The sequence below is a fragment of the Microcebus murinus genome, chromosome 18, assembly GCF_040939455.1.
Source record: "Microcebus murinus isolate Inina chromosome 18, M.murinus_Inina_mat1.0, whole genome shotgun sequence".
In the NCBI taxonomy this organism is placed as follows: Eukaryota; Metazoa; Chordata; class Mammalia; order Primates; family Cheirogaleidae; genus Microcebus; species Microcebus murinus.
In genome coordinates this window covers 26,999,684-27,027,461 of record NC_134121.1, presented here as the reverse complement: position 1 = coordinate 27,027,461, position 27,778 = coordinate 26,999,684, and the positions used below count along the sequence as shown (strand labels likewise).

The following is a 27,778-nucleotide window of genomic DNA, read 5'->3' as shown; positions in this document are numbered from 1 at the left end:
CCCTTTGAAAGATCGGGGTGCTGGTTTAGGGGACCATACTGAGAAGTAAGAAGGACCATTCTTGTAAATTCCTCACTAAATGGAAATCATCTTAATTTGTTTGACCTCTGTCTGGGTAATTTGGGGGAGTCTGGTTTGGGATGTGATGAAATGCAGAGGAAAAAGTAATGCACCAGAATTCCTAGGGGGGTGTGGAGGAAGGCAGAGTGGAAAAGAGAAGTTGGAGTTGATACTAGGTGGGCATTGTTGCCCCCACATTATCAGGGGCTATTATCTGGCCTTTTTACGGCTGGCTGGGCAGCATGGGCAGGGCTGGGAGGGGTCCCAACACCCACAGCTGCACATCTGCGCCCACGGAGGGCTCCATGGTGGGCCAAGAAGATGGTGGGAATGAAATGGTTTTGAAGAAGAAGGGCTGAGCCCAAGGTCCGGCCGAGGGGGGTTAGGGAGGCTGCAAGGAGAGGAGGAGGAAAGTATAGAAGAGAAGAGTTCCTTCTGGTTGCATCGGTAAAAGTTAATGTTACCTATTCTAGTTTAATGCTTAACTTTGCTTTGTTAACAGGGAAAACATGGCTTAGTTTCTAAAAATGTTAATAGAATGGAAAATAACTGCTGGGCAGTGATCCAATCCTTCATGAACAATAATTTCATCATCGTCATGGATGAAGTCCAGAATTTTCTCATGGAAGACTACCAGGTAAAGGCACAAAACCTGACCCAGAAAAAGAAATTACAGAGGAATTCTCTGGATCTTCTTACATTATTTTCAGTCTACTCACTTATTGATAGATTGTTGGACTTTCCCCCTTTAGACCAGTATTCTTGGGAAGAGCTGACCAGGATCTGCAATGCAGATCCAGAGGCCAAATATCTGCAACAAATTCAGGAGTTTGGCAGGAATAGTCCATTAACACTCCTCGTCCTCACCCCACTCCCTGTAGCCAAATGTGCTCAAGGCATTCCTAGCACTTTAAAACTTAAGATTAAATTGTAATTGGGACAAGAGGTGACCCCTCTGGCCAGACCAGGCCCTTGTTCTTTTAGAACAGTCAGTGGTTCTCAGCCAGGAGTGATTTTGCCCTAACGAGGGACATTTGGCAATGTCTGGGAGCATTTTTTTTTTTTTTGAGACAGAGTCTCACTCTGTTGCCCAGGCTAGAGTGCTGTGGCGTCAGCCTAGCACACAGCAACCTCAAACTCCTGGGCTCAAGCAATCCTTCTGCCTCAGCCTCCTGAGTAGCTGAGACTACAGGCATGTGCCACCATGCCCGGCTGATTTTTTTCCATATATGTTTTCAGTTGTCCAATTAATTTCTTTCTATTTTTAGTAGAGACAAGGTCTCACTCTTGCTCAGGCTGGTCTCGAACTCCTGACCTTGAGAGATCCGCCCACCTTGGCCTCCCAGAGTGCTAGGATTACAGACGTGAGCCACTGCGCCCAGCCTCTGGGAGCATTTTTGATTGTCAAAATTAGGAGTGTCACTGGCATCTGTGTTATAAAGGCCAGGGCTGCTGCAGAATCCTACAAGGCACAGGAAAGCCCCACAAATAAATGATCAGGCCCAATGTATGAACAGTGCCAAGGTTGAGAAACCTTGGTTTTGAGAAAGGTTGTTTGTCTAAGGAGGTCATTCTTTTCATCAGAACATGAAGGAACATGGATTTCTATAGCTAAGCTTCTGAAGGAAACAAGGAAGAAAACAGTGAGATCCAAACCATCAGAACATCTGAGCGCTTGGATGAACATAGTGGGATAAACACGCAGCTGGGGTCAACCCTGGAAAGGAAGGTCACACTGGAGATCACTCCAAGGACAGGTGAGCCAACTGTTCTACAGGTTTTCCACTCTCTCCAGTTTCCAGGGTGAAGACGGCAGCTGTATATTCTGAAGGGTGATGACTGATCGGAAGGCCTCCCGCCTAAGAAGAAAGAGGCAGCTCCTACCTCAGTCTGTGTATGAAACTAGCAAATAGAAGTGCTGGGAGTCCAGAGGTAGACATGACACAAACACCCTGGAGGCTGGACACAGTGGCTCACGCCTGTAATCCTAGCACTCTGAGAGGCCGAGGTGGGAGGAATGCTTGAGCTCAGAAGTTCAAGACCAGCCTGAGCAAGAGTGAGACCCTGACTCTACTATAAATAGAAAGAAACTAGCCAAACAACTAAAAAAAAAATAGAAAAAATTAGCCGGACACGTGGCACCTGCCTATAGTCCCAGCTACTCAGGAGGCTGAGGTAGGAGGATTACTTGAGCGCAGGAGTTTGAGGTTGCTGTGAGCTAGGCTGATGCCACAGCACTCTATCCTGGGCAACAGAGTGAGACTCTGTCTCAAAAAAAAAAAAAAAAAATGCCCTGGAATACGTGAACAAAGACTAGTGCAAGGAATGGCAGTGTGTAAAAGGGGATAGTAAGTTGTAAAACAAGGCAGCACAATAGAAAGGTTCTCGGTATCTGTCTGTCTGTCTGTGTGGTCTGTCTGTCTGGTAAGAGGGGCTGAACATTAGACTGGAAAGTCAGAGAGGCTTCACTGAGCAAAGACCCACCTATGAAATCCTAGGACAGGAGCTTCCTGGTCTTGGCATTCCACACACAGCACAGTGAGAAAGAAATGTCTGAATGTGTCGGTCAGGGCGGGTGTGAAGGACAGAGAGGGGCTGTGAGTCCAGCCTTGCAGGGGCTGAGAGAGGCAAAAGCAGGGACAGAGTGGAAAAACAGCACCAGAACAAACATTGTCAGCTGCAAGTTATCATTTTTGCAACACTGACTTTTCTAGTTACTTCCCCCTTTTTCCTTTTTTTGGCTGGATTAGTCAATATGTTGTCAAAACACATTTTTTTCTTTGGGTTATTGTGAAATCCTGCTGTCATTACTTATTATTTCCTCTTTAAAAAATATTTCATCACCTCTCTCACTACCTCAGCGTTTCTGAGAGAAATATTTTCTCCTTGACTTAACTCAGAGAGAGCCAAAAGGAGGAGTCAGCTAACCCCAAGTGTTTTTGGTTCTGCTGAGTCCTTAGAAGTCCAGCGAGGCCTTACTGGGCCATCCCTACTTAGAGACAAAACCTGTGATCTGTCACTGCTTCCTCTAAACTACCACAAAGACTAAAAAAATCACAAGCCAAAAAGGCGCCTATAGTTCCTAAGAGAAAGAAACTACAAATGATTCTTCAAAGGAGTCATTTTTCAATTATATATAAAAATTAACCCCATCATCTCCCTAGAATACAGACTTTTACTTTTCACTCAAGAAGCACAAGCTTGAGTAGACATGTGTATCACACATGAGAACCAGTTCTGATAATTAGGTACAGGACTGAGAGATTTGCTTCATAATTTTATTATAAATATAAGACATGCTCACAGAAAAAAAATGCAAGATTTGCCTATTGTAAAATGACATTGTCTTGAACCATTCACCCCAGAGCTGTACATGATGACAACTTAGTACAATAATTCATGTAAAGTTTACAACTCGTGGCTTAGCTGGTTAAAGCGCCTGTCTAGTAAAGTTTACAATTCTGCCTAATAAATGTCAGGGTAAAGCCAGACCCCAGAATACTTCTCCCCTGATACTTGATAAAATGGACAAAAAATGTAAAGACACAGCCAAAAATTAGCCAGTAATGATGAGCTGCAGAGAAACAAGCAAAGGGTGTGGCCTCTTGCCAAAAAATATCTAAAAAGAGTGGCGAAAAGTTGGCCTAGGCAAAGAATTTATGAAGAAGACCCCAAAGGCAATCACAACAGCAACAAAAATAAACAAATTGGACCTGATCAAATTAAAAAGCTTCTGCACAGCCAAAGAAACCGTCAAGAGAGCAGACAGACAACCCACAGAATGGTAGAAAAATTTTGCAAGCTACACATCTGATAAACGGCCAATAACTAGAATCTATTTAGAACTCAGGAAAATCAGCAAGAAAAAAAATCAAACAACCCTATCAAAAAATGGGCAAAGGACATGAACAGAAACTTCTCAAAAGAAGACAGAATAATGGCCAGCAAACATATGAAAAAATGTTCAACATCTCTAATCATCAGGGAAATGCGAATCAAAACCACAATGAGATATCACTTAACTCCAGTGAGAATGGCCTTTATCAAAAAGTCCCCAAACAACAAATGCTGGCCTGGAGAGGAGAGAGAGGAACACTCCTACACTGCTGGTGGGACTGCAAACTAGTTCAACCTCCGTGGAAAGCATTATGGAGATACCTTAAAGCGATACAAGTAGATCTACCATTTGATCCAGCAATTCCACTACTGGGCATCTACCCAAAAGATCAAAAGCCACTTTATGAAAAAGACACCTGCACTCCAATGTTTATAGCAGCACAATTCACAATTGCAAAGCTGTGGAAACAGGCTGGGCGTGGTGGCTCACGCCTGTAATCCTAGCACTCTGGGAGGCCGAGGCGGGCGGATTGCTCGAGGTCAGAATTTCGAAACCAGCCTGAGCAAGAGCGAGACCCCTGTCTCTACTATAAATAGAAAGAGATTAATTGGCCAACTAATATATATAGAAAAAATCAGCCGGGCATGGTGGCACATGCCTGTAGTCCCAGCTACTCAGGAGGCTGAGGCAGGAGGATTGCTTGAGCCCAGGAGTTTGAGGTTGCTGTGAGCTAGGCTGATGCCACGGCACTCTAGCCTGGGCAACAGAGCGAGACTCTGTCTCAAAAAAAAAAAAAAGGCCGGGCGCTGTGGCTCACGCCTGTAATCCTAGCTCTTGGGAGGCCGAGGCGGGCGGATTGCTCGAGGTCAGGAGTTCAAAACCAGCCTGAGCAAGAGCGAGACCCCGTCTCTACTATAAATAGAAAGAAATTAATTGGCCAACTGATATATATATATAAAAATTAGCCGGGCATGGTGGCGCATGCCTGTAGTCCCAGCTACTCGGGAGGCTGAGGCAGAAGGATCACTCAAGCCCAGGAGATTGAGGTTGCTGTGAGCTAGGCTGACGCCACGGCACTCACTCTAGCCTGGACAACAAAGTGAGACTCTGTCTCAAAAAAAAAAAAAAAAAAAAAAAGCTGTTGAAACAACCCAAGTGCCCATCAATACATGAGTGGATTAATAAAATGTGGTATATGTATACCATGGAGTACTACTCAGCTTTAAGAAACAACAAGAGGTGATATAGCACCTCTTGTATATTCCTGGATAGAGCTGGAACCCATTCTACTAAGTGAAGTATCTCAAGAATGGAAAAACAAGCACCACATGTACTCACCAGCAAATTGGTATTAACGGATCAACACCTAAGTGGACATATAGGAGTAACATTCATCGGGTGTCGACAGGGAGGGAGGGGGGAGGTGGGGATGGGCATATACAACCACAAGGAGTAAGATGTGCAACATTTGGGGGATGGACACGCTTGAAGCTCTTACTCGAGGGGGGAGGAGGGCCATGTGCAATATATGTAACCTTAACACTTGTACCCCCATAATATGCTAAAATAAAAAAAAAGAGTGGCCAAGAAAAGAAATAGAAAATTCTTGGCCACCTTATATATATATGACTGTTGTCTCTAGCCCTGCTTCAGAAGAAGTACTGAAAAAGAAAAAAAAAAAGGAAAGAGTGAATCAATAAAAATCTATTGAATTTTTATGAAAACACAAGTTTAAAGAGAAGCAGCTAAAAAGGTGATCAGGCAGCTCCGGGAAACAGTGAGGAAAACACTGACCAGTTCCCCTGAAGAGCTGTACCTTCCCGCTCCTAAGTGAGGAGGTCTGTCCAGGCAAGGCCTGCCCTGCTTTATTTCTAACGAGATTCCAGATCATGCAGAAGCTGCTGGTCTGCACACCACACTTTGAATCTAGAATAGTTTTTTTCTACTAAAAATAGATGGATTCCAGATGTACTGACTCAGAATCTGCATTAAAATAAGATCATTCCCCTCCCCCACCAGGTGACTCAAATGTACCTTTGAGAAGTGCTGGCTAGTTGCTACCTTTCCTGGGTTTATATTATTAACCTGGTATATACTGCAGGGGTCCTGGCGGGGAACATGTTAAATTAAACTAAATATCCACCAGCCAGAGAAGTGGGTTAAGTGAGGATGTGATAGGAACCACTACCCCTGCATCTGTTAAGTTATTGATGGTGGGTCTATCTCTGAAATTCCCCCCAGGAGTGTGGATTGCTATTTTTGATGGGGGTGAGGAGTACAATTCCAGGGGCTTCTACCTGGCCTTTCCTACTATGATAACTCTCATTTTTCGGATCAGGAAACCGACATGGGCATTCTGCCAGTTTCTATGACTTCTATATATTGTCTAGACTAGAGAAATAATCAAAGAACAAGTGGTTGTATGGCTCCCGGGCCCCCACTCTCCCTACTGGACCAACATGGCGTTTCAGTTTTCTGTCAGTTCAGAGTCAGAATCTAATAACCCCGGATATTTCCATTTCCCAGTGCACAGTCACCCTATTAAATGTCTGCAGGTCCCTCTGGGGAAGAATTTGAGGAAGATTCAGACTGTGCCTGTAGCCATGTAACAGGATCTTTCTCAAAGAGTGGCAAGATTTAGAATTAGCTTATATTTAGAAACTGGGTAAGGGGCTGCCAATCCCCACCATGGCAGCTAGAGGGTAGCCTTATGCCCAGCACATCTATAATTTTCCTGCCTAACTATGGCAAGCAGCGTTTTGGTAGACTGCTCCTCTATTTAATTTCTTGAGATGTCATGATCATCATGACAGATCCCTGCTGGTCAAAGCACTGAATTGCCACTCTTGGCTTATTGGGATAATTGTGCTTGCCCACCACCTGGCCTCTACCGATCCCATAACTTTTATTGTGATAAGGAAAGCCAGTTTCAATGCGCTTACCCTACTATCATTTCTGGCTTATAGAGAACCACCACCATAGAGCCTCTCAAGGATGCTAGGGCCCAGGGCTAGTGAGACAGGCAAGTACAATATTTAAGGAGGTGCTCACTCTCAGGTTCAAACAGACACAGGATCAGCACCCGAGGGTGAGTGCCTCCTTAAACTTCATGCCCTGGATGTCTGTTTGGCTCCCCCTCACTCCAACCCTGCTGGTACCCTCCTCATAAATACATATCTTAATTCCTTGGTGACAGGTGCATCCCCTGGGGTCCTTCAGGGATTACAGTTAGGAGGTAGTGTTGAAGCATTCATTGCCCCTTAACCATTTGCACATAGTAGCTCCATTTCAATATTCTCACTTTCCTGAGTCTTTGAGTTACTTATTCTAGAGCAACGCTTCTTAAATCGTAATGTACAATGCTCATGGAAGCACATAGAGAACTTACTAAAATTGTGATTCAGAAGATCTGGAATGGGATCTGAGATTCTGCTGCTGCAGCTCCACGGGCCACAGTTTGAGTAGCAAGGCTCTACCAAATGCCATGGAAGTCAGGGCAGCTCAAACTCATTAACTGTAGACCAATGTTGAGTCAAGCATGAAGGAGCCAAAATTAATCAGCCAAATCTAGCAGAGTATCAACACCATTCCCAAGTCCACACCCTCAGTCCCCACTGGGTGTCCAGGTTTTCAACCAGATAAAGCTTTTATTTCATCCCCCCCTTGTTTGACATCTTTAATATGCACTCCCATACTTGCTGCCCAGACTGTGCCGATAAACACTGATGAGGTCTGGGACTTCTGTGTACAGGCAATCTCTGCAGGGAACAAGCCTTCATTTCTACATCTGGGCTATGTTGGTATCTAGCTCTTATTATGGGGTGGGGCTGGGTCCTGAGGAAAATCAGCATCAGATTGTGAGGCATCTGGCCTGAGTGCAGTCATTCCGGTCAATGAAAGGGAAGAACAATCCCCTTAGGCATGCTACCTGTCTAAAGGTATTTGGGGATCCAAAGTTCTCGGCATCTGCCCAAATGTCCTTATTCAATGTCTCAAGGTCCCACAGCTTTCATACCAATGCCCTTCTCTTAGTGTAAGAAATCAGATGTGATTGCAGATCTAAATGGCCTTGAACTCAGCAAACCTTATAAGACCGTGGCTTGGTGCTCAGCCATATCTGCCTTGCAATCACAGGGGATAAGGAGCCCCTCCCAAACTGCCAGCAAGGTGTTCTGGATTCCCATGGATGTTCTTCACTGGATAGTTTCACTTTCAATCTCAAATTTTTCACCGTCTACACTTCCTAGAGCTATCAGAAAACTACAGTTTAGGCTGGGCGTGGTGGCTCATGCCTGTAATCCTAGCACTCTGGGAGGCCAAGGCGGGCGGATTGCTCAAGGCCAGGAGTTTGAAACCAGCCTGTGCAAGAGCGGGACCCATCTCTAATAAAAATAGAAAGAAATTAATTAGCCAACTAAAAATATATAGAAAAAAATATCTGGGCATGGTGGCATATACCTGTAATCCCAGCTACTCAGGAGGTTGAGGCAGGAGGATCGCCTGAGCCCAGGAGCTTGAGGTTGCTGTGAGCTAGGCTGACGCATAGCACTCTATCCGGGGCAACAGAGTGAGACTCTGTCTCAAAAAAAAAAAGAAAGAAAAGAAAAGAAAACTCCAGTGTACTCTATAATAGTTTTAATAATTACTATTGTTGCTATAGAAACTAAATTGCCTTTAGAAACTAGATTCCTAAACTTGAATTCCCAGGGCCCTGCCCTGTACCTTCACTTCATCCTGTGCCACGACTGACGACAACTGGTGTGCCCTAATGCCACCAGATGTGTGTGTAAAACTGTGAGCAAATAGCCTGAAAGAACACCCACCAAAGTCATGATAGTTACTGCCCCCTGGGGGAAGGGGAAAGAAATTGGATGCGAAAGAGAAGAAAGAAGAATTCATATTTAGCTGCAGTATTTTATTTCTTTTATTAAAATAAAAAATCTTGAAGCAAATATCTTAAAATGTTAACATTTATAAATCTCATATGGCAAAGACTTATTATTTTTGTATTTTCTGCATTTTTCAAATCTTACCCTCCCCATTATTCATTATGATCATGAGGGGCTTATCCCAGGGTACAGGTTGGCAGAAAACTAAGAAACTAATTCATAAAACCATGACATCAACAAGTTAAAAAAATAACACACCTAGAAAAATCACATCTAAATTATTGGTACAGAAACCAAACATCATAAAAAGCAAAAGCTGTCTTTTTTCTCACTCTGGCACCCATTTGCCCTTCCCCAGAGTCAAACACTGTTATCAGTATTTTAGATATACTTCCAAAGATACACAATGCGTTTGCAAGCACATAACTACATCAGCTCTATAAGCGTAAGACAGACATTTTTTGGCATGTGGCTTTGTTCACCATATGGTACATCTTAAAGATGGTCTCACATCAAAACATGTAGAGAGCTCCCTTTTTTTATGGCTTCATAGTATTATAGTGTGCTGATATGTCATACATCCATTAGACCCTTTGGGGTGGACATTTACTACTTTGCAGACCGCTACTATTAGAAATAAAGTGAAATTCAATTACCTGTACAGAAGTACTTCACATATGTTTAAGTATATTTTTAGAATGAATTCCTAAAAGAGAAATTGCTAGAGAAAGGGTTATGTGCATTTAAATTTTTGGTAGCTACTGCCAGAGTGCCCTTGATAGAAGCTGTATTAATTTAGAGCAATGCAGGAAAGTGCTTTTCCCCCTGCCAAACAATGCCATCAAACTTAATGATTTTTGTCAATTGATACTTCTGCCATCATGAGTAATGTTCCCGTGTGTTTAGAAATGGTTTAAAATTCCTTTTCTGTGTTCTTTTGTTGAATCTCTTGTCTATTTTTCTATTGGGATCTTAGAATTCTTCTCTTTAATTTATAGAAACTTAAAAAAAAAAATAAGGAATTAACTATTTGTCTGTGATACTTGTTGCAAATATTTTCCCAGTCTATTGTTTCTTGACCTTTTTGTGCTGTTTTTCCTATAAAGATAATTTTGTTTAATATTTTTGTCAGTATTTTCTTCCCTGGTTTCTGATTGGAGGTCATACTTAAGACTCTCCCCACACTGTGATTATAAAAAAAAGTCCTACTTTTTCTCCATGTACTTCTATGATTCCATATTTTTATTTTAAAGACCAAGAATTTATTTTAAAAACCAAGAATTTATCTTGATTTCGGGTATAAAGTACGGCCTAAGCTTAATTTTTTTCCAGCTAAGTATCCAAGTCATTCAACATTATTTATTAAATAATCCATCTTTCCTCAATTAATTTAAATGCCATCTTTAACATATGCCACACTCCCACAGGTATTTTGAACTTATTTTTGGACATTCGATTCTGTTCTGTTGACCTGCCATACATCAGTACCACATTGTTTTAATTTATAGTAGCTTTATGTTTGGTAATGCTAATTATACTCAAGTTTCTTCTTTTTTAGATTTTTATTGGATACTCTTGCTTTTTATTTTTCAGTGAACTTTAAAATCATTTAAATGCTTTGGGGGAATTCTGTCAGTATTTTTATTCAGATTACACACTGAATTTAAAAATTAACTTAGTGAAAATGGATATATTTATGATTTTGAATCTCCTTATCCAAAAACATAGTCTTCTTTTTATCTGTTCAAGTTCTCTTTTGTGTTCTTCAGACTCATTATACAGTTTTATTCAGGCAGAGCTTGTCCCTTAGAAAAGATGGATTTGTTTGGCTTTAAGTACTGTGAGAGCTTCTGAGAGACTTATGGCGAATGGGGAATATGCACTTTTGTAGCAGTGACTTTTGAAAGAGTGTCTGAAATCCTGAGGGACGCAGCAGAACAAAGATATTAGATTTACCTTATCATGTCATTGATTAGCAAGTTAAATGGAAAACAAAATGGAACCTTTGAGTCCAGTACATTCATCCCCTTAGGCCCTTTGTCATCTTAAAATCAATTAATAAAACATAGAGTGTCTTCCTGGGGGACTGTGGTAGTCTTCTCTCCATATAGTCACCTAAGATTCTCCACAGGAATCATAAGAAAGCAGATCAAAAGAGCAGAGATTCCAAATCACCAAGAGGCACACATAAAGTATATTAAAAGACAGTGATCCAAAACACTAACACCATTAAAAGAAAAAGTAGAAAATAACAAAGTAATATAATGTGGTGCTGCAAAAAATTACAACGTGTAGCTTATGAAATGTGTCTCACCCATTCCTGGGCCCTGCAAGGCCAGGCACGCTACCCACACTCCCAACCCTTTCCATTCTCCCCACACATGCCAATTCAAGCGTTTCTGCACATGGCTGTAGTATCAGTCCATTTTGCGCTGCTATAAGAAAACGCCTGTGGCTGGGTAATTTATAATGAAAAGAGGTGTATATGGCTCATGGTTCTGCAGACTGTACAAGAAGCATGGTGCCCGCGTCTGCTTCTGGTGAGGGCTTCAGAGACTTCCAATCAAAGTGGAAGGTGAAGGAGGAGCAGGCATGTCACATGGCGAGAGTGGGGGCAAGAGAGGGAGGAGGAGGTGCCAACTTCTTTTAAACAACCAGCTCTTGTGAGAACTGATAATTCAGGAGGGATCTGCCCTCATGACCCAAACACCTCCCACCAGGCCCCACGCTTAACACTGGGGATCAAATTTCAACATAAGATTTGGAGGGACCAAACAGCCAAACCATATCAGCTGTATTAAAAACAATTTTAAAAATTTAGGTTATTAAGTATGAAATGTCCAATTTCCTTAAGTATTAACTTCTGCCTCTGCCCCAAAGGAAGACTCTGATGCCTTGTTTGTTACTCATCCTCAATCCCCAGCACCTAGAAAAGTATATGGCTTAGTGAGTAAGTGCTCATTAAATATTTGACGCTTAAATGTTCAGATCAAATAGTTTCACAATCAACTAGAGGTGAGAGCTACCTAATTGCTTCTTTGGGGTTTTCCGTCAGATAGAAACATACAGAATATACAGATGTTTCCTTGCCCTGGAAGACAGACAGAGCAAAAGATTGTGGGAAATAGCTGTTTCAGCAGCCCTTGGATTGACTCCAAACACGATGTTTCTTTCTAGGCCTGAAAATCGACGGATGCTATCCAATACAATATGATTAGTCAAAATATCTGATGCATCCTTGATCTGTACTAACAGATGGACCTCCTGGTTGAGCTGAAAAGTTCTTCTCTTCCTTATTGCTACTAGTAGCTTATTTTTATATTTGTCCACTTCGCTTGCTTCACTCAAAAGCACAGCAATATCTCTGGGAGAATAACCATTCCTGAAGAAAAAATAGCACTTCTCTGCCACATAATTCACCACCCTCTCGAAGTTCAAGTTTCTAATTTCTAAGTTGCCTGGTATACCCTGAGGCCATTCAGGTTCATGGAGCATCTGTAGGGACCTAGTGGGGAGGTTGGGTGGAGACTTTCTTCTGACGTCCTGCATTACCTGTTGCAGGTGGTTGGCTATTGGATCTGCATTGCGGAATACCCTGGTGAGCTCTTCTCTTGGGTTCTGGTCTGAGAGGTGGGGGAGGCCACTGCAATACATGTGGCTGATCTGGAAATAGTCCAGAAAGATCCAGAGAATTCCTGGGCAAGCCTCAGCTCTCTGAGTGATGGCTTTTGCCTTCCCAAACCAGCCACCATCTTCAGTGCGGAAATTCTGAGCTTCATCAATGATGATGTGTTGAGTATCTTCAAAGTCATTTTTCATGAAAGTTTTCCGGGTCACCGCCTGGCAGATGTTTTTCATGCTGAAAATGGAAGAAACAAAGTCAAGTTTCCCCAGTGAAAGAAAGGAAGCCCAATTCTATTCTTAAATTCTTCTGGACATGGCAAAAAACAATATGAATCTTAAAGCCACACTAGCCAAAGTTTCTCAAGAGAAGAAAGTGAACAGAGACAGACTGCATACCTTACAAACTTCTTTAGGGGCTGGTTCTCACAGATGTAGAGAATATGATCTGGCTGACAGTGAAACACATTCCTGATCTTCTCTATGATTTTAAGAGCCAGGACGGTCTTCCCCGATCCAGGCAAGCCATGAACAAACAGCTGTCTAGTACTGCGAAGGTTCTTTGAAAGCAACTCATACTGTTTATCTGTGAGTAGGTGCAAAACCTCAGAACCCAGATCCTCACTTAAGAAGGATCTTAACCCAAATAAGACTATCACAAGGGACTGTAACAGAGCTTCCATGTCCTGAGTGGTTTTAAGGTTATAGGACTCAGGGTAAATTTGCATATCCGAACCATAATGAGTCTGTGCCGTTCTATCAGGACTGAGCAGGAGGACCAAAGGAGTGACGCATAATCTCCCAGTGTAGCCACCTGTGTTCACCAGCTTCTGCTTCAGAGAATGGGCAACTATCATAGAATAGCCCTTGCACCCCACATCCAACTTGCTGAAGATGGAGTAGAAGATCGGGGTGTTGTTCTGGGAAATTAGAAGAGCTTCACAGATGACTCCCTGCTTCTCTTGCAGACCTAAGTCCACAGCCCAGCTTCGAGAAAAAATCAGTATTCCTTGCAAGACAGAGCGCATTTCTTTATTTATCAATTCTCTGAGTCCTTTATGTTGTGAGAAGAGTTCCTTGTAGAGGCTTTCCGGAGTGTACACCACTCTATCTGGTAATACTAGACAGAGAAAGAATTGGAATAAATTAGAGAATCATTAGACAAGCTAGTGATCATCACCACAGGTAGTAGATTCAATCAACATTTGGACCCCACCATGTGTTAACAACACTTTATACATTAGTAACAAAAAGATACAGCAATTCTTAGTCTGATGGAGCTGGTGACAGGCTGGTATAAACAGAGACAACAGTAATTAGGATGCAATGTGGTACATACAACTGGAAAGAAGTACACAAAGTATGATGTGAATACCAAAGAAAGGTATAGTTTAGGAAAGCAAATGTGGAAGTCTCTGTGAAGAAGAAGACACCTGAGCTGATTCCTAAAGGCTGACTTTGAGTTAGCCAGTTGAAGGATGAGAGACATGGGACATAGTCAAACGTGGGGACAGGAGCAAAGCCCAAGGACAAAAAACAGCAAGGTCCATTCGGGTAACTCTGATCTAAAGTGAGAAGCAACGAGGTGGAGATGAGCATGGGGAGGAAGGTACTGAAGTACCGTCTTAATATCTGGCAAAGGTTATGTACTGTATGGTTTCACTTATGTGCTATTCTGTAAAGAAAAACTATAGTTATGGAGAACAGATTGGTGAATGCCAGAGATTAGGGATGGAGGGAGAGTTTGCCTGCAAAGAGGCAGCTTGAAGGAGATTTTTGGGGGGTGGTAGAACTGTGCTGTATCCTTTTTTTTTTTTTTTTTGAGACAGAGTCTTACTCTGTCACCCAGGCTAGAGTACAGTGGTGTCATCATAGCTCACAGCAACCTCAAACTCATGAGCTCAAGAAATCCTCCTGCCTCGGCCTCGAGAGTAGCTAGGACTACAGGCATGTGCCACCAATCTGGCTAATTTTTAAATTTTTTATAGAGATGAAGGTCTTGCTATGTTGCTCTGGCTGCTCTCAAACACCTGGGCTCTTGCGATCCTCCCACCTTAGCCTCCCGAGTAACAAGGACTTGTTTCCCATAGGTCTCTCAGAAACTCTCCCAATACTTAAAGCCAAACAAACCCATCTTTTCTGAGAGACAGAAACTAGAAGATTCAAAGACTTAGTTCTCTATTAAAAACAGCAAGACCTTGCTATTTCCCAGGAATAAATAAATTTAAATTTCTCATTGCAAGAAGTATGAATTTGAAGCTAGAATTGGTGTGTTTTTTTATTATTTATTTATTTAGAGACAAGGTCTCATTTTGTCACCCAAGCTGAAGTACAGTGGCACGATCATAGCTCACTGCAACTTGGAACTCCTCGGCTTAATCAATCCTCCCGCCTCAGCCTCCCGAGGAGCTAGAACAACAGGCAGGTGACACACCACCACACGCAGCATTAATCTTCATGTAGTTAATTGTATCAGTCTTTTTTGTTTCAGTTTAGTACTTTTATGTTTGGCTTAGGAAATCCTTAACTACACCAGTGACAAAAACTACTCATGTACATTTTCTGCTAAAAGTTTTAAACATTTGTTTTTAAGACCTTAAACCTTCTAGAACTGAGTTTGTACGAAATATAAAATAGGAGTCAATTTTTTTTTCCATACAAGTGAACAATCAACATGTTCCAAAGCACCCAGAGATAACGAATTACCTGGAAAGCGACGTTTCTGCTGTTCTTTCAGACGTTCCAAATTCTTATGAGTGTACACGGCTCTGCCCCGGGGCGTGGCGGATGACAAACTCAGCTCAAGGACCATCTCAGAAAACCTGGAAATATCTTCGGAAATAAGAACCAAGGGTTCATTACTGGGCATCTACCCAAAAGATCCAAAGACACTCTACAAAGACACCTGCACTCGAATGTTTATAGCAGCACAATTCATAATTGCAAGGCTGTGGAAACAGCCCAAGTGTCCATCAATCCAAGAATGGATTAATAAAATGTGGTATATGTATACCATGGAGTACTATTCAGCTCTAAGAAACAACGGTGATATAGCACATCTTATATTTTCCTGGTTAGAGCTGGAACCCATACTACTGAGTGAAGTGTCCCGAGAATGGAAAAACAAGCACCACATATACTCACCAGCAAACTGAGCAGCACCTAAGTGGACACATAGGTACTACAGTAATAGGGTATTGGGCAGATGGGAGGGGGGTGGGTATATACATATATAATGAGTGAGATGTGCACCATCTGGGGGATCGTCATGCTGGAAACTCAGACTTGTGGGGGGAGGGGGGAAAAGGGCATTTATTGAAACCTTAAAATCTGTACCCCCATAATATGCCGAAGGAAAAAAAAAACCAAGGGTTCAATATGCAAAAAGTCAGACCCCATGTTATAGCTGAGCTGTGTTGCAAAGTCTTTCGCTTGGTCTTATAACTCAAGCCACCACCCATAGATATTCGTGTTTATGTTCCAAGTCAGCTCAGGAAAGCCTACTGAAGGTTTTTTTTCTGGGGGAAAAAAATAGCATGGAACAACGGTTTTAAATTTAATTATATTGAAAGAAAACTATTTTTATATTTTTAGAATGTAATTTTTTGGAGAAATATGATTATCCATACTGCAATGGATATAGATTTCTGAGCAGATTCTGAAATGGATCTTTGCTTTCTTTGGACTTTTGAAGAAGCTACCACTGATTTTCTTTTATCTAATTTTATGTCAGGCTTTCCTTTTCCAAGGTGGATGCGTATCACCAACACTGCTCTGTGACTTTTCAATAATGGTTAGCATCATGTGTTGTCTCCCAAAAGAAAATGTGGGAAAAAAGAGGGAAAGCCATGGTTTGGTCATTTTTTGGTTCAAAAATGGAAGTGGAGCAATGAGAAAGGGAGAATATTTAATCCAGGGAAGCAAACAAGAGTGGGAAGTCCTAGGAAAGTGATAGTTAAAGGGTATATGTCTGTACATATGAAAAAGGAATTTCCTGAATAATTTAATGCAAATTCATAATTGGGAAGGAAAAGAAAAAGATGAGAATATGAACATGAGAAAGGATGTGAAAATAGAAATAAGTAGATCAAACAGGCCCCTGTGCCAACCTCTAGAGGGGTTGCAGCCTTGAGCATCAGTTGAATGCAGAATATTCAAGATGGTAGAGGGAAGGAAGGGGAGGGACCCCTCCTGCATCTACAGGAGTTAATAAATCAGGCATCTGCCACTCAGAGAGTACCTCTGTCCCCCCCAGATTCCAAAGAATACCATAACACCCTTTCCTCTCTGCCCAGCCCACCACCAGCAAGCATCACAATCATTGTTGGTCTTCTTCCCTGACCTGGGTCTCTTTCCATCATCCAAGCTACCCATTCTTTTGCGGCCAGCTGTTTCACACTGCAGTCTTTCATCTGCCAGGAATCAGGATCTCTGGCAAACACCGCACAGCAGAATGGCTCCACCTTGATGGCACAGACATATCCATGGAGGGCCCCCTTATCGTGTACTTCAAGCAATTTAACGACATATCGTATCCCACGCCTCCGTGCGCAGAAATGAAGGACAGGTAACTTATTCATACAGCCATTAATAGTAGCCCTCACGCTGGTAAATTTTATTCTGTGTTCCTCACATCCAATAACTTGATGGGTCTCATCATGCACACCAAAAAATACATATCCTCCTTCAGTGTTTGCGAATGCAGAGACACACTCGGGGAGTCTCTCCTTAATACATTGTGACACATTTGCTGAGAACATTATAAATCTGGTATGTGTGGACTCAGGAAAGTTGAGTTTTTCCAGATACTGAAGCTGTGCTCTATCAAATAAAGCAGCAGCCAAGGCCTGTATGTTCTCTTCATGTTGCGGACCTCCCTGAGCTTCCTGTGGATGTAACGAATAGGAATTATTTACATTCGTGGGAGACTTAGTCCTCCCTCTGAGGAACGCCAGAGCTTCCCAAGAACTCATGACATCTGTAGATGTTCTCTTTCTGTGGTACAAATTGGAGCACAAAGTAGCAATTCGTACACCAGCCTCTGTGTTCCATGACTTCACAAATATCAAAAAGAGTTTTCCCTGCCGCATTGCATCTAAATAGCCTCTGAAAATTGGGGGCAAATCCAAGCCTACTCCATGACTTTCGTAATTGTAGTCTTCGTTCTCAATCTCAGCCTTGACCATGCCCCCACCAGAATTCAGCAGAGCACATACTGCTTGCATGATGATTTCATTTTGTGTGTCCCGCAGTTGAGGGTCCATTTCCCTCCTTTGCTGAGTCCCAAGGATGAGTTTTCCTACATCGAGGACATACTCAGCAAAATTTGTTTCCAAATCAACCTTGAGACTCATCTTCTCAGCACTTGGCCTATTGCTGAATAGGCCTATTCCTGAAATGTTCTCCTGAAAAACAGAAAGATAGAACTGTTAGAATAGGACAAGAACAGGGAGGCAGGTAAATCAACTGTTGTTTAAGGCCACCCTTCAGAGATTATTAGTCACTTCATTTATTCCCATATAGCTTCAGGCCAGATTCATGCATGAATTAAGTGTGTAGGGCAGGTTGAGGAGCTAAGTCCACCAGAAGCCCACTGCAGAAATGATCGAGTGGTTATTTTTATGCTATGATATCGGTAACTTCCTGTGAAGTTCTCTGAGAGGCAAGGTCTCTTGGTTCACCAGCAGAAAACAGGAAATTTTACAATGATACTCGTGGACTGGAGCCGGAAAGCAACTGGAAAGCTTTCAGGGGTATCTCTGCAGTGTGCTGATGTTTACAGTTTTTCTTGTTTCTTTGTCTTTCTCCTCTCACTGAGACCAGGGTGATCTTCAGATTGTTACATAGCCCAATTTTGAGAAGGAACCAATCTGGGTTGGCAATTTATCACTGTTGCTATAGAGTAGATCCTTTAGTTTCTCCTGACCCAAATGGTTCCTATCTTGTCGAAAAAATTATAATACACATTCTAGCTCTGTTTCTGTGAGCAGAGATCATCAAGGGGCAGTTTCAGCTAGAAGGGCATAGAAGAGACTGGACCTAACATCTCAGCACCAGGACACAGCTTGGTCCTTATTCAGCTTGCTCCATAGTAACTCTACAAAACATCAAGCCCTGTTGCAAGAAAAGTACTTTAGTAGAAGAACAGGATCTGAGATCCAGAAGGTAGTAAATCTTAGATTCACAATATAAACATTGGCAAAAAGAGCTCAGGTGTTGGGGGACTGCCAGGAAAAGCTACATGTCCCAGCTGCCAAGAATCGCCACTGGAATGGCAGATCGGTGGTGAATTCAACTGTACCCCAAATCTAGCCTTAGCCTTCTAGGATCATAAAACTAATCTCTTAGGACCCCAAAGTTGATAGGCCTGAAGGAAACTGATTTACTACCCAAAACTCAAAATAGACTGAAGTATCTGAGCCAGAGTGGTACTTGATTACTGTTCAGTGAGAAATATAACTGCCAGGGAACCTGGGCATTTATTACAAAGTAACTGACTCTCTTCCTGTAGTTATAGAACATGTGAAGCCAAATTTCAGAAGGTTGTTTGATAAGCATGAAATCAGTTCAAAAGGAGGATTTTTGTGACTTGATTGGTCTCAACAGCCAATAATTTTGTGAAGGTGTGCTACAAGGCAATAACCAAAAGGAAGATGGCATGGTATAATAGTAAATGGCTTGGGCTATAGAAGGAGAAAAACCTGAGTTTATGCTCCTCCCCCAGTATTTGATAGTTTTGTGTCTTTGGGAAAATTACTAACCTATTTTTTGTTTGTTTGGAGACAGAATGAAATGCAGCGGCCTCATCCTAGCTCACTGCAACCTCAAACTCCTGGGCTCAACCACTCCTCCTGCCTCAGCCTCCCGAGTAGCTGGGACTATAGGTGCATGTCACCATGCCACCATGCCTGGCTAATTTTTCTAATTTTTGTAGAGACACGGTCTCACTACATTGTTCAGGCTCGTCTTGAATTTCTGGCCTCAACAGATCTTTAAACTGGCCGGGCGAGGTGGCTCACGCCTGTAATCCTAGCACTCTGGGAGGCTGAGGCGGGCAGATTGCTCGAGGTCAGGAGTTCGAAACCAGCCTGAGCAAGAGCGAGACCCCGTCTCTACTATAAATAGAAAGAAATTAATTGGCCAACTAATATATATATACAAAAAATTAGCCGGGCATGGTGGCGAATGCCTGTAGTCCCAGCTACTTGGGAGGCTGAGGCAGGAGGATTGCTTGAGCCAGGAGTTTGAGGTTGCTGTGAGCTAGACTGACACCACGGCACTCACTCTAGCCTGGGCAATAAAGAGAGACTCTGTCTCAAAAAAAAAAAAAAAAAGAAAGAAAGGGGTCAGGAGAAAGAGAAGAGAGGGGAGGAGTTGACTGAAGTGCAGGAGAGAGATCAGAGATACAAGGGAAAAGAGAGAGCTGGATACCAGGAGGCAACTGGACAGCAAGGAGGGGAAGGATTTACCAGGGGAATGAGTCTAACTGGTTGTTGCTTCAGTGGGTCAAGTGGCTCATGCGTTTTGGGCAAAGACTCTTTTAACGAAGCAATTTCAGATTCAGAATCTCATTTGGAGACCTCTGCATACCAACCAAAAACTGCTGTCTAGTTGGCTCTGAGAAATTGTATTCCTTTTACTTTTCTGAAGTGCCTCTCAAGTGAACAATTTTGTTTCAAACTCAAATGTTCCCCAAAGTGGCCACTAAAGGCCCAAAGCATCCTTGAAGGTATGCCATTTAGGAAGGCAGGTGCACAAGTTAGCACTGTGCATATAAGAAGCAGTTTTTCCTGAAGAGGGAGGATCCAGACCCCACGCGAGCTGGTGACTGTCGGTAGGAATGCAATGCTTGTACTCTTCCTGTCTGAGGTCCCCGGCCTTACAGTTGGCCACCTCTGAACACACACCTGATAATCTGTGCCCTTCCCCAGAAGAAGGAAAACCAGAGCAAACACCGTCCCTGGATCACAGTGGAGATCAAATACTCAAGACAGAAGGACGACTTCATCTGGTTTTGCTGGTGACTCACAGCAAAGTTTTTACAAGTGGACAGCAGTTCAGGGAGGACCACGAACTTGCTGTCTGGAACAGGCTTATGGAGCCTCTGCCTGTGTTCCGCCCTGTCGTTCCCCTTGGCAGGACAAACACTGTTTAAATGGCACAACACAAACTAATACAAAACAGAGCAAAAAGGGATGGAAGGGAATGTCTTCATTCCATCAAGGATGCCAAACAAATGGGAACCAAGAATAAAACGCAAGAACAAAACCCAGGTACCAAACTGAGCATAAGTATTAATAGCTGAGGAACTCAACACACAAAAAAAAGGAGTCCAGGCCGGGCGCTGTGGCTCACGCCTGTAATCCTAGCTCTTGGGAGGCCGAGGCGGGCGGATTGCTCAAGGTCAGGAGTTCAAAACCAGCCTGAGCAAGAGTGAGACCCCGTCTCTACTATAAATAGAAAGAAATTAATTGGCCAACTGATATATATATAAAAAATTAGCCGGGCATGGTGGCGCATGCCTGTAGTCCCAGCTACCCGGGAGGCTGAGGCAGAAGGATCACTCGAGCCCAGGAGTTTGAGGTTGCTGTGAGCTAGGCTGACGCCACGGCACTCACTCTAGCCTGGGCAACAAAGTGAGACTCTGTCTCAAAAAAAAAAAAAAAAAAAAAAAAAAGGAGTCCAGAGCCACTGCTGACTTACCACATCAGCACGTGCTCACAGGCTGCTAGCAGCGAGGCACCAGTGGCCTCTGTAGGTACCACACCTGGTCGAAGGCTGGGGTCCACAGTGACAGGAAGTGCAGATGGTATATTGGTGGAAGCTCCAGGAAAACTGTGGCTATTAGTGAAGACCACACAGATGAGAACAAGCAGAGGCTATTTATTCAGAGCTCAGTATAATAAGGGAGTCAGCCACCCACACTTGCATTTGGCGGAGACTCAAAACCAGGCAGGGAAGTGGGAAAGCTTTATAGTGACCAAAAAGGAAGGCTCAGGTGTGGCGTTATTCGAGGTGGTTGTCACAGGGAAGCTGCAGGCAGGCTAACTTGGAATGGGGTGCCCTGCATGCTTTAGTTTGGAAACATACTTGGCTTTCTGTCGTTGGTCCTGAGAACAAAAATTAGGGAAGTGGTCAGTGATTGGCCAAGTCCTGACCACTGTTAGCTAACTGCCAGAGAGGTTGTTGTCTGGGTTCCCAGGCTGGTTGCTGTAGAGGCTGTGGGTCACAGTTCTATTTTCATATATGGGCTGGCCATGGTCCACATGTATATGAAGTCTCTCAACTATAAAACTTCTAGAGGAAAATATAGGAGAAAATATTTTTACCTTGGTTAGGCAAACATTGCTTAAAGATGACACTAAATGCACAATACATAAAAGGAACAAAATGATATATTGGACTTTAAGAACTTTTCCTCTAGGAACTCAACCTCTGTTAAGAGGTTGAAAATACAAGCCCCTGACTGGAAGGAGATATTCACAAATTATATATCTGATAAAGAACTTGTATCTAGATTATATACAGAGTTCTCAAAATAAGTCCTGGGTGAGGTGGCTCACGCCTGTAATCGTAGCACTCTGGGAGGCCAAGGCGAGAGAATCACTTGAAGTCAGGAATTCAAGACCAGCCTGAGCAAGAGCAAGACCCCATCTCTACTAAAAATAGAAAAATTAGCCAGGTGTGGTAGCCAGGTGCTCCTGTAGCCCCCACCTACTTGGGAGGATCACTTGAACCCAGGAGGTTGCAGTGAGCTATTGATGCGGAAAATGTCGGGTGCTGGGACCTGGCCAATTGCCGCCTCCCCGTAGTTCCGCATCTCTGGGGGCCAGTGCTGTGCGTGGTCAGTTAAAGGCACGCTGTGGCCGAGGCACCTAGCCACCCCAGACACCCGCATGCCCTGAGGACCCGGTGTGCCGGAATGCCCCAGGCCCTCAGGCAGCGGCCTGATTCCGGCCTCACTGCTTGCGTGATCCTGATTGGGTAATTTTTGAATCACACTGTTTTCGATTGGATGTTAAAGCTTGTTGTTGATTGGATGTTAAAGCTTGTAGTTGATTGGACGCTTCTTGAGCCCTACCAAGGGTATAAAAGCAGGGGCAGAAGGGAAGGAAGGGGGAGAACATCAAGGGAATATCGGAAGACAGGAAGGGAGCTGGGACACTAGGCATGCTGAGTCTGCTGTGGAAAAATAAAGGCTGTTCTCTGACTCCTCGTGTGGGGCTGGGTTCTTTCCCCGTCAAATGAATAAGAGCTGTAACAAGGGCTGTAACACTAGCTGTACACACTGCCGCAACACTATGATAAAGCCAACTGCGCTCTACCCTGGATGAGAGTGAGACCCTGTCTCAAAAAAAACACCTAATGATAAGGAAACAATGAAATTAAAAAATGAATAAAAGATTTGAACAGACACTTCACCAAAGAAGATATATGAATAACAAATAAGCACATGAAATTACATTCAACATCATTAATCACTAGGGAAATGCCAATTAAAACCTCAGTGAGGCCGGGCGCGGTGGCTCACGCCTGTAATCCTAGCTCTTGGGAGGCCGAGGCGGGCGGATTGCTCAAGGTCAGGAGTTCAAAACCAGCCTGAGCAAGAGCGAGACCCCGTCTCTACTATAAATAGAAAGAAATTAATTGGCCAACTGATATATATATAAAAAATTACCCGGGCATGGTGGCGCATGCCTGTAGTCCCAGCTACTCAGGAGGCTGAGGCAGGAGGATTGCCTGAGCCCAGGAGTTTGAGGTTGCTGTGAGCTAGGCTGATGCCACGGCACTCATTCTAGCCTGGGCAACAAAGCGAGACTCTGTCTCAAAAAAAAAAAAAAAAAAAAAAAAAAAAACCTCAGTGAGATACCACTACACACTGATTAGCATGACTGACCATACCCAGTGTTGGCAAGGATGTGGAGGAAAGGGAACCCTCACACACTCCTGGTAGAAACATAAAGTGGTACCATCATTTTGGAAAAGAGTTTCAAACCCACAAATGGATGCATCTCGAAATAAATATTCTGAGTGAAAGAATCCAAACATAAAAGGGTATATATCATACGATTCTATTTACAACAAATTCTAGAAAATGCAAACTAATGTGTAAGTTCAGAGAGCAATGAGTAATTGCTTGGGCAGGTGGGGGAGGAGTGGAAGGGAGGTGTTACAGAAAGGCATAAGGAAACTTTCGGAGGTAATAAATATGTACAATCTCCATTGCAGTGAGGATTCCACATACATCAAAATGTATCAAATTGCAGACTTTAAATATGTGCACTTTCTTGTCTGTCAATAAAAGCTATTAAAAACTATTAAAGCTATAAAAACTACTATTGAGGCCGGGCGCTGTGGCTCACGCCTGTAATCCTAGCTCTTGGGAGGCCGAGGCGGGCGGATTGCTCAAGGTCAGGAGTTCAAAACCAGCCTGAGGGCCGGGCGCTGTGGCTCACGCCTGTAATCCTAGCTCTTGGGAGGCCGAGGCAGGCGGATTGCTCAAGGTCAGGAGTTCAAAACCAGCCTGAGCGAGACCCCGTCTCTACTATAAATAGAAACAAATTAATTGGCCAACTGATATATATATATAAAATTAGCCGGGCATGGTGGCGCATGCCTGTAGTCCCAGCTACCCGGGAGGCTGAGGCAGAAGGATCACTCGAGCCCAGGAGTTTGAGGTTGCTGTGAGCTAGGCTGACGCCACGGCACTCACTCTAGCCCGGGCAACAAAGCGAGACTCTGTCTCAAAAAAAAAAAAAAAAAAAAAAAAAAAAAAAAACCAGCCTGAGCAAGAGCGAGACCCCGTCTCTACTATAAAATAGAAAGAAATTAATTGGCCAATTGATATATATATAAAAAATTAGCCGGGCATGGTGGCGCATGCCTGTAGTCCCAGCTACTCGGGAGGCTGAGGCAGGAGGATCGCTCGAGCCCAGGAGTTTGAGGTTGCTGTGAGCTAGGCTGACGCCACGGCACTCACTCTAGCCTGGACAACAAAGTGAGACTCTGTCTCAAAAAAAAAAAAAAAAAAAAAACTACTATTGAAAACTACTTATGTGGATAATTTTGAAAAAATAAGTTTAAAATATTATATTATAATTAGCTCAAAAATCAGGAGGAGATTTTTGCGCCTACTACTGCGTCTTTTCCATAGACACTAAGTCTATGATAGGATTAGTGTTACAGAGTCCCAAATTCTGCATTTGAGACCTTTACGTGCACCCTAAATTCACTTGATAATAATGCCCTGCCCTTTCCATTGCACTTCTCAAGTTTACCAAGCCTTCTCTCAGTAGAAAACAGCAGGCTCTCCTAACTGCAGTGAAAATTACTCCAGCAAAATAAAAGAAAATGTGCTCTCTTCCCTTACAGGTGCATAAAAGCCAGAAGTATTCTGCTTCATTAAATTGCCCTTGTAGATATTTTTTTCCTAGCAAAGGAATGCTCTAAGACACCTGGTCTTCAGAGACTACTGCTCTGGCCTAGAAATGTGTCCATCAGCCTTGAGAGATACTGAATTATGAATGTTTACTTATATCCTGTTGCCATGACAATAATACTGAAATCCATTTCTGTTTTCTAATAGGTATACAGTAGTCCCTCCTTATCTTTGTTCTGTTTGTTATTGTTTGAGACAGAGTCTCACTGGGCTAGAGTGCTGTGGAGTCAGCCTAGCTCACAGCAACCTCAAACTCCTGGGCTTAGGCAGTCCTCCTGCCTCAGCCTCCCGAGTAGCTGGGACTACAGGCATGCGCCACCATGCCTGGCTAATGTTTTCTATATATTTTTAGTTGGCCAATTAATTTTTTAGTAGAGATGGGGTCTCACTCTTGCTCAGGCTGGGCCTCCTTATCTTTGATTTCCTCCTCCAAGGTTTCAGTTACTGTGGTCAACCACAGTCCAAAAATATTAAATGAAAAATTCCAGAAATAAACAGTTTTAAATTACACCCATTCTGAAGAGCATGATGAATTCTCACGGTTTCCACTGCCTCCAGCCCTGGCGGTGAACCACCCCTTTGTCCAGCCATCCACCCTGTGTGTGCTACCTCCCCTCTCCCTTACTTAGACGACTGACTGCAGCAGTGCTTGTGTTCAAGTAACCCTTATTTTACCTAATGACCCCAAAGAGGAAGAGTAGTGATACTGAAAATTCAGATATGACAAACAGAAGCCATCAAGTGCTTCCTTTAGCGAAAAGGTATAAGTATAGGGGAAAAAATAGTATGTAAACCCTCCATACTCCATTCCCTACTATCTGCGGTTTCAGGCATCCTCTGAGGATCCTGGACCATCCCCCTGTATGAGGGCGGACTACTGTAAAAACCTGTGAATTTTCATCATCAGGCAATGAGTGGATCATGACATTTCCCTCTTCTTCCACTTGCACGGAGGTAATAAGCCTTGCGACTGCTCATCTTTTTAAAACAAAAGCGTTGCAGTCTTGGGACATTTAAATGAATACTTCTGGCACGGGGAGCTCGCGCAGCTGCTCGCCCGGTATCCGGCCCCAGGAACTCTCGCCGCCCCACCCCGCGCCGCACAGCGGGTTAAGAATCAGTTTCGGTTTCCGCACCAAGGCAGGCGAAGGCTCGCCCCTTCGGATCAAGGCCGACCTTGAAGTCACAGCCCCCAACTCCTGCCAGAGGCTTAGCTCCGAACAACGGCGTCCGCCACGCCCCACCAGCAGGGGAGTGGGGGGGGAGGGTCTATCATAAAAGCCCCACCGCAGAGCATCCCCTGTCCCCCCGCATTAATCCTAAACGATTTCCTCCCGGCTCCTAGGACAGTCCAGTGCAAACAGGAAGCGGAATGGCTCCCCGCAGCCTCAGCCTCTGCGGACGGAACCCACAGGGCCTCTCGCTAGCCACTTAGCCACTTTTCCGAGGATACAGGGCCGGGCGTGCTACCCGGGAGCCTGCCCACCCTGTCGGATGTTTGTTAGTTTGGAGAACGACCTTCCAAGCCAGGGCTTACGGGCAAGCCTCCGCACACCGCCCTCGCAAACAGACCGGACGCTGACCCAGTCTGTCCCCAGGCCACAACCTCACCTGGCTTCACCCTCAGGAGCGTCGGTGCCCGATTTAGCCGTCATCTCTGAAGTCCTTCGTGCTCCCGAGGCATGGGGGAATTTTACCAGGCTTGGTTTGGCAAGACTGAGGCGGTGCCGCCCCGCGCCTCTCCCTCCTCCCCAGCCCGCCCCGCGTCCCAGGCTTCCCGGCCCAGCGCTCCCCCGCAGCCCGCTGTCGTTGGGAGTTGCTCCAGAGAGTCAACAAACCCAGTCTCCGGAGCGGGAAAGCAGCTGTCCCGGCGAGCTCGGGCCTGGGGAGCTGCGGTCGCCGCAGCCCGCCTCCGCCACGGCGCCCTCGGGGAACCGGCGGGGACGCGGGGAGGTGTTCGGAGGATCTGCGCCAACAAGCGCGGGGGAACTCGCTACCTGACGGTGCGTCTCCTCTGCAGCGCGTCTCCCTCCCGGAGTGAGCCACGGAGCCTCCCACGTCCAGAGCTGAGACCTCGACCCCGCAGTCCCGGCCCTTATATCAGCAGGGCTCGGTCACACTTCACGGGGCGGGGCGTCGCGCAGCAGACTGACGGACGGACAGCCCAGTCGCGTCGTCTGCACGGACTGGGAAACCCACTCCTGCAAAGACGACAGCCGTGGTTAACTTTGGGTGGCCTGGGGCGGCCGAGGAGGAGTCCTCTTTGTTGCTTCTCTGTGTTGTCTGATTAACTTTTTTGAGATTTGTAATTCTTGCTCCGCCCAGGGAAGGAGATCCGGGCGCATCCCCAGGTCCTCTCGACCTGCCCGTCCGCGGCTCCGGCTCTCGGGCTGCGGGAGGCGGGGAGAGAAGGAGTGGGGAGCGGGGCTGGGGGAGTTGATGGGCGCGGGCACAGCAGCACGGAGGCGCAGTAGAAAGTTAAGCTTCTGCTTTCGCCCCCAACTCCCGCCCCCAATAAGTCGGGAAAGTCGATTCCGCCTCCTCCCTTTCGCGGGTGCTTCAATGTGTAAAGAGGTGATGCGGGCGCAGAGGGCGCCAACCCGGGCCCGCCCCGCGTGGGTGAGGCGGCTGCAGCGGATCCCCGCAGGCGCCGGCGGGGGCTTGTTGCCGACGGGAGAGAGAAACTGTTCTTTGGATTCCTCGCCCACTGCAGACCTCGTCACGTCACGTCGGTTTTCAGATTGTTGTCTTCACTCTATTACCAAACTTGTACTGGGCGCACGCGAAGGGCCTCTGGTACTCCTGGGGACCCGCCGGTGCGGTGGCGCGCGCTGTTGCCGGGAGGGTAGGTGTGGCAGCTGCGGCGGCGCAGCGGGGCCCAGGGGACTGGGTGCGGGATGCCGGGGGTGGGGGTGGGGCAGATTCGAGCCC

General features: G+C 44.7%; 2 protein-coding genes and 1 long non-coding RNA gene across 4 annotated transcripts in view; 2 read left to right on the top strand and 1 right to left on the bottom strand.

Annotated features, from left to right (window-relative positions):
• NLE1 (notchless homolog 1) overlaps window positions 1–27,778 on the top strand; it is a 350,374-nt gene that overhangs the window by 270,337 nt on the left and 52,259 nt on the right. The gene's annotated exons all lie outside the window — the stretch shown is intronic.
• LOC142861940 (uncharacterized) lies at window positions 575–15,228 on the top strand. The gene is made up of 3 exons (XR_012913050.1): window positions 575–697; window positions 1,645–1,817; window positions 15,146–15,228. It is a non-coding gene; the product is annotated as an uncharacterized LOC142861940 (long non-coding RNA).
• SLFN5 (schlafen family member 5) lies at window positions 10,058–26,970 on the bottom strand. Of its 2 annotated transcripts, XM_075994367.1 has the most exons (7): window positions 26,845–26,970; window positions 26,459–26,563; window positions 21,112–21,705; window positions 16,751–17,813; window positions 15,115–15,240; window positions 12,808–13,528; window positions 10,058–12,646 (listed from the first exon to the last, which is right to left on the bottom strand). In XM_075994367.1, exons 4-7 carry the CDS (start codon window positions 17,760–17,762, stop codon window positions 11,839–11,841), a joined length of 2,667 nt encoding a protein of 888 aa, XP_075850482.1. In that variant the 5' UTR covers window positions 17,763–17,813; window positions 21,112–21,705; window positions 26,459–26,563; window positions 26,845–26,970; the 3' UTR covers window positions 10,058–11,838. The 2 variants fall into 2 exon arrangements, with proteins under 2 accessions (XP_075850482.1, XP_012643866.2); XM_012788412.3 differs by lacking the exons at window positions 21,112–21,705; window positions 26,459–26,563.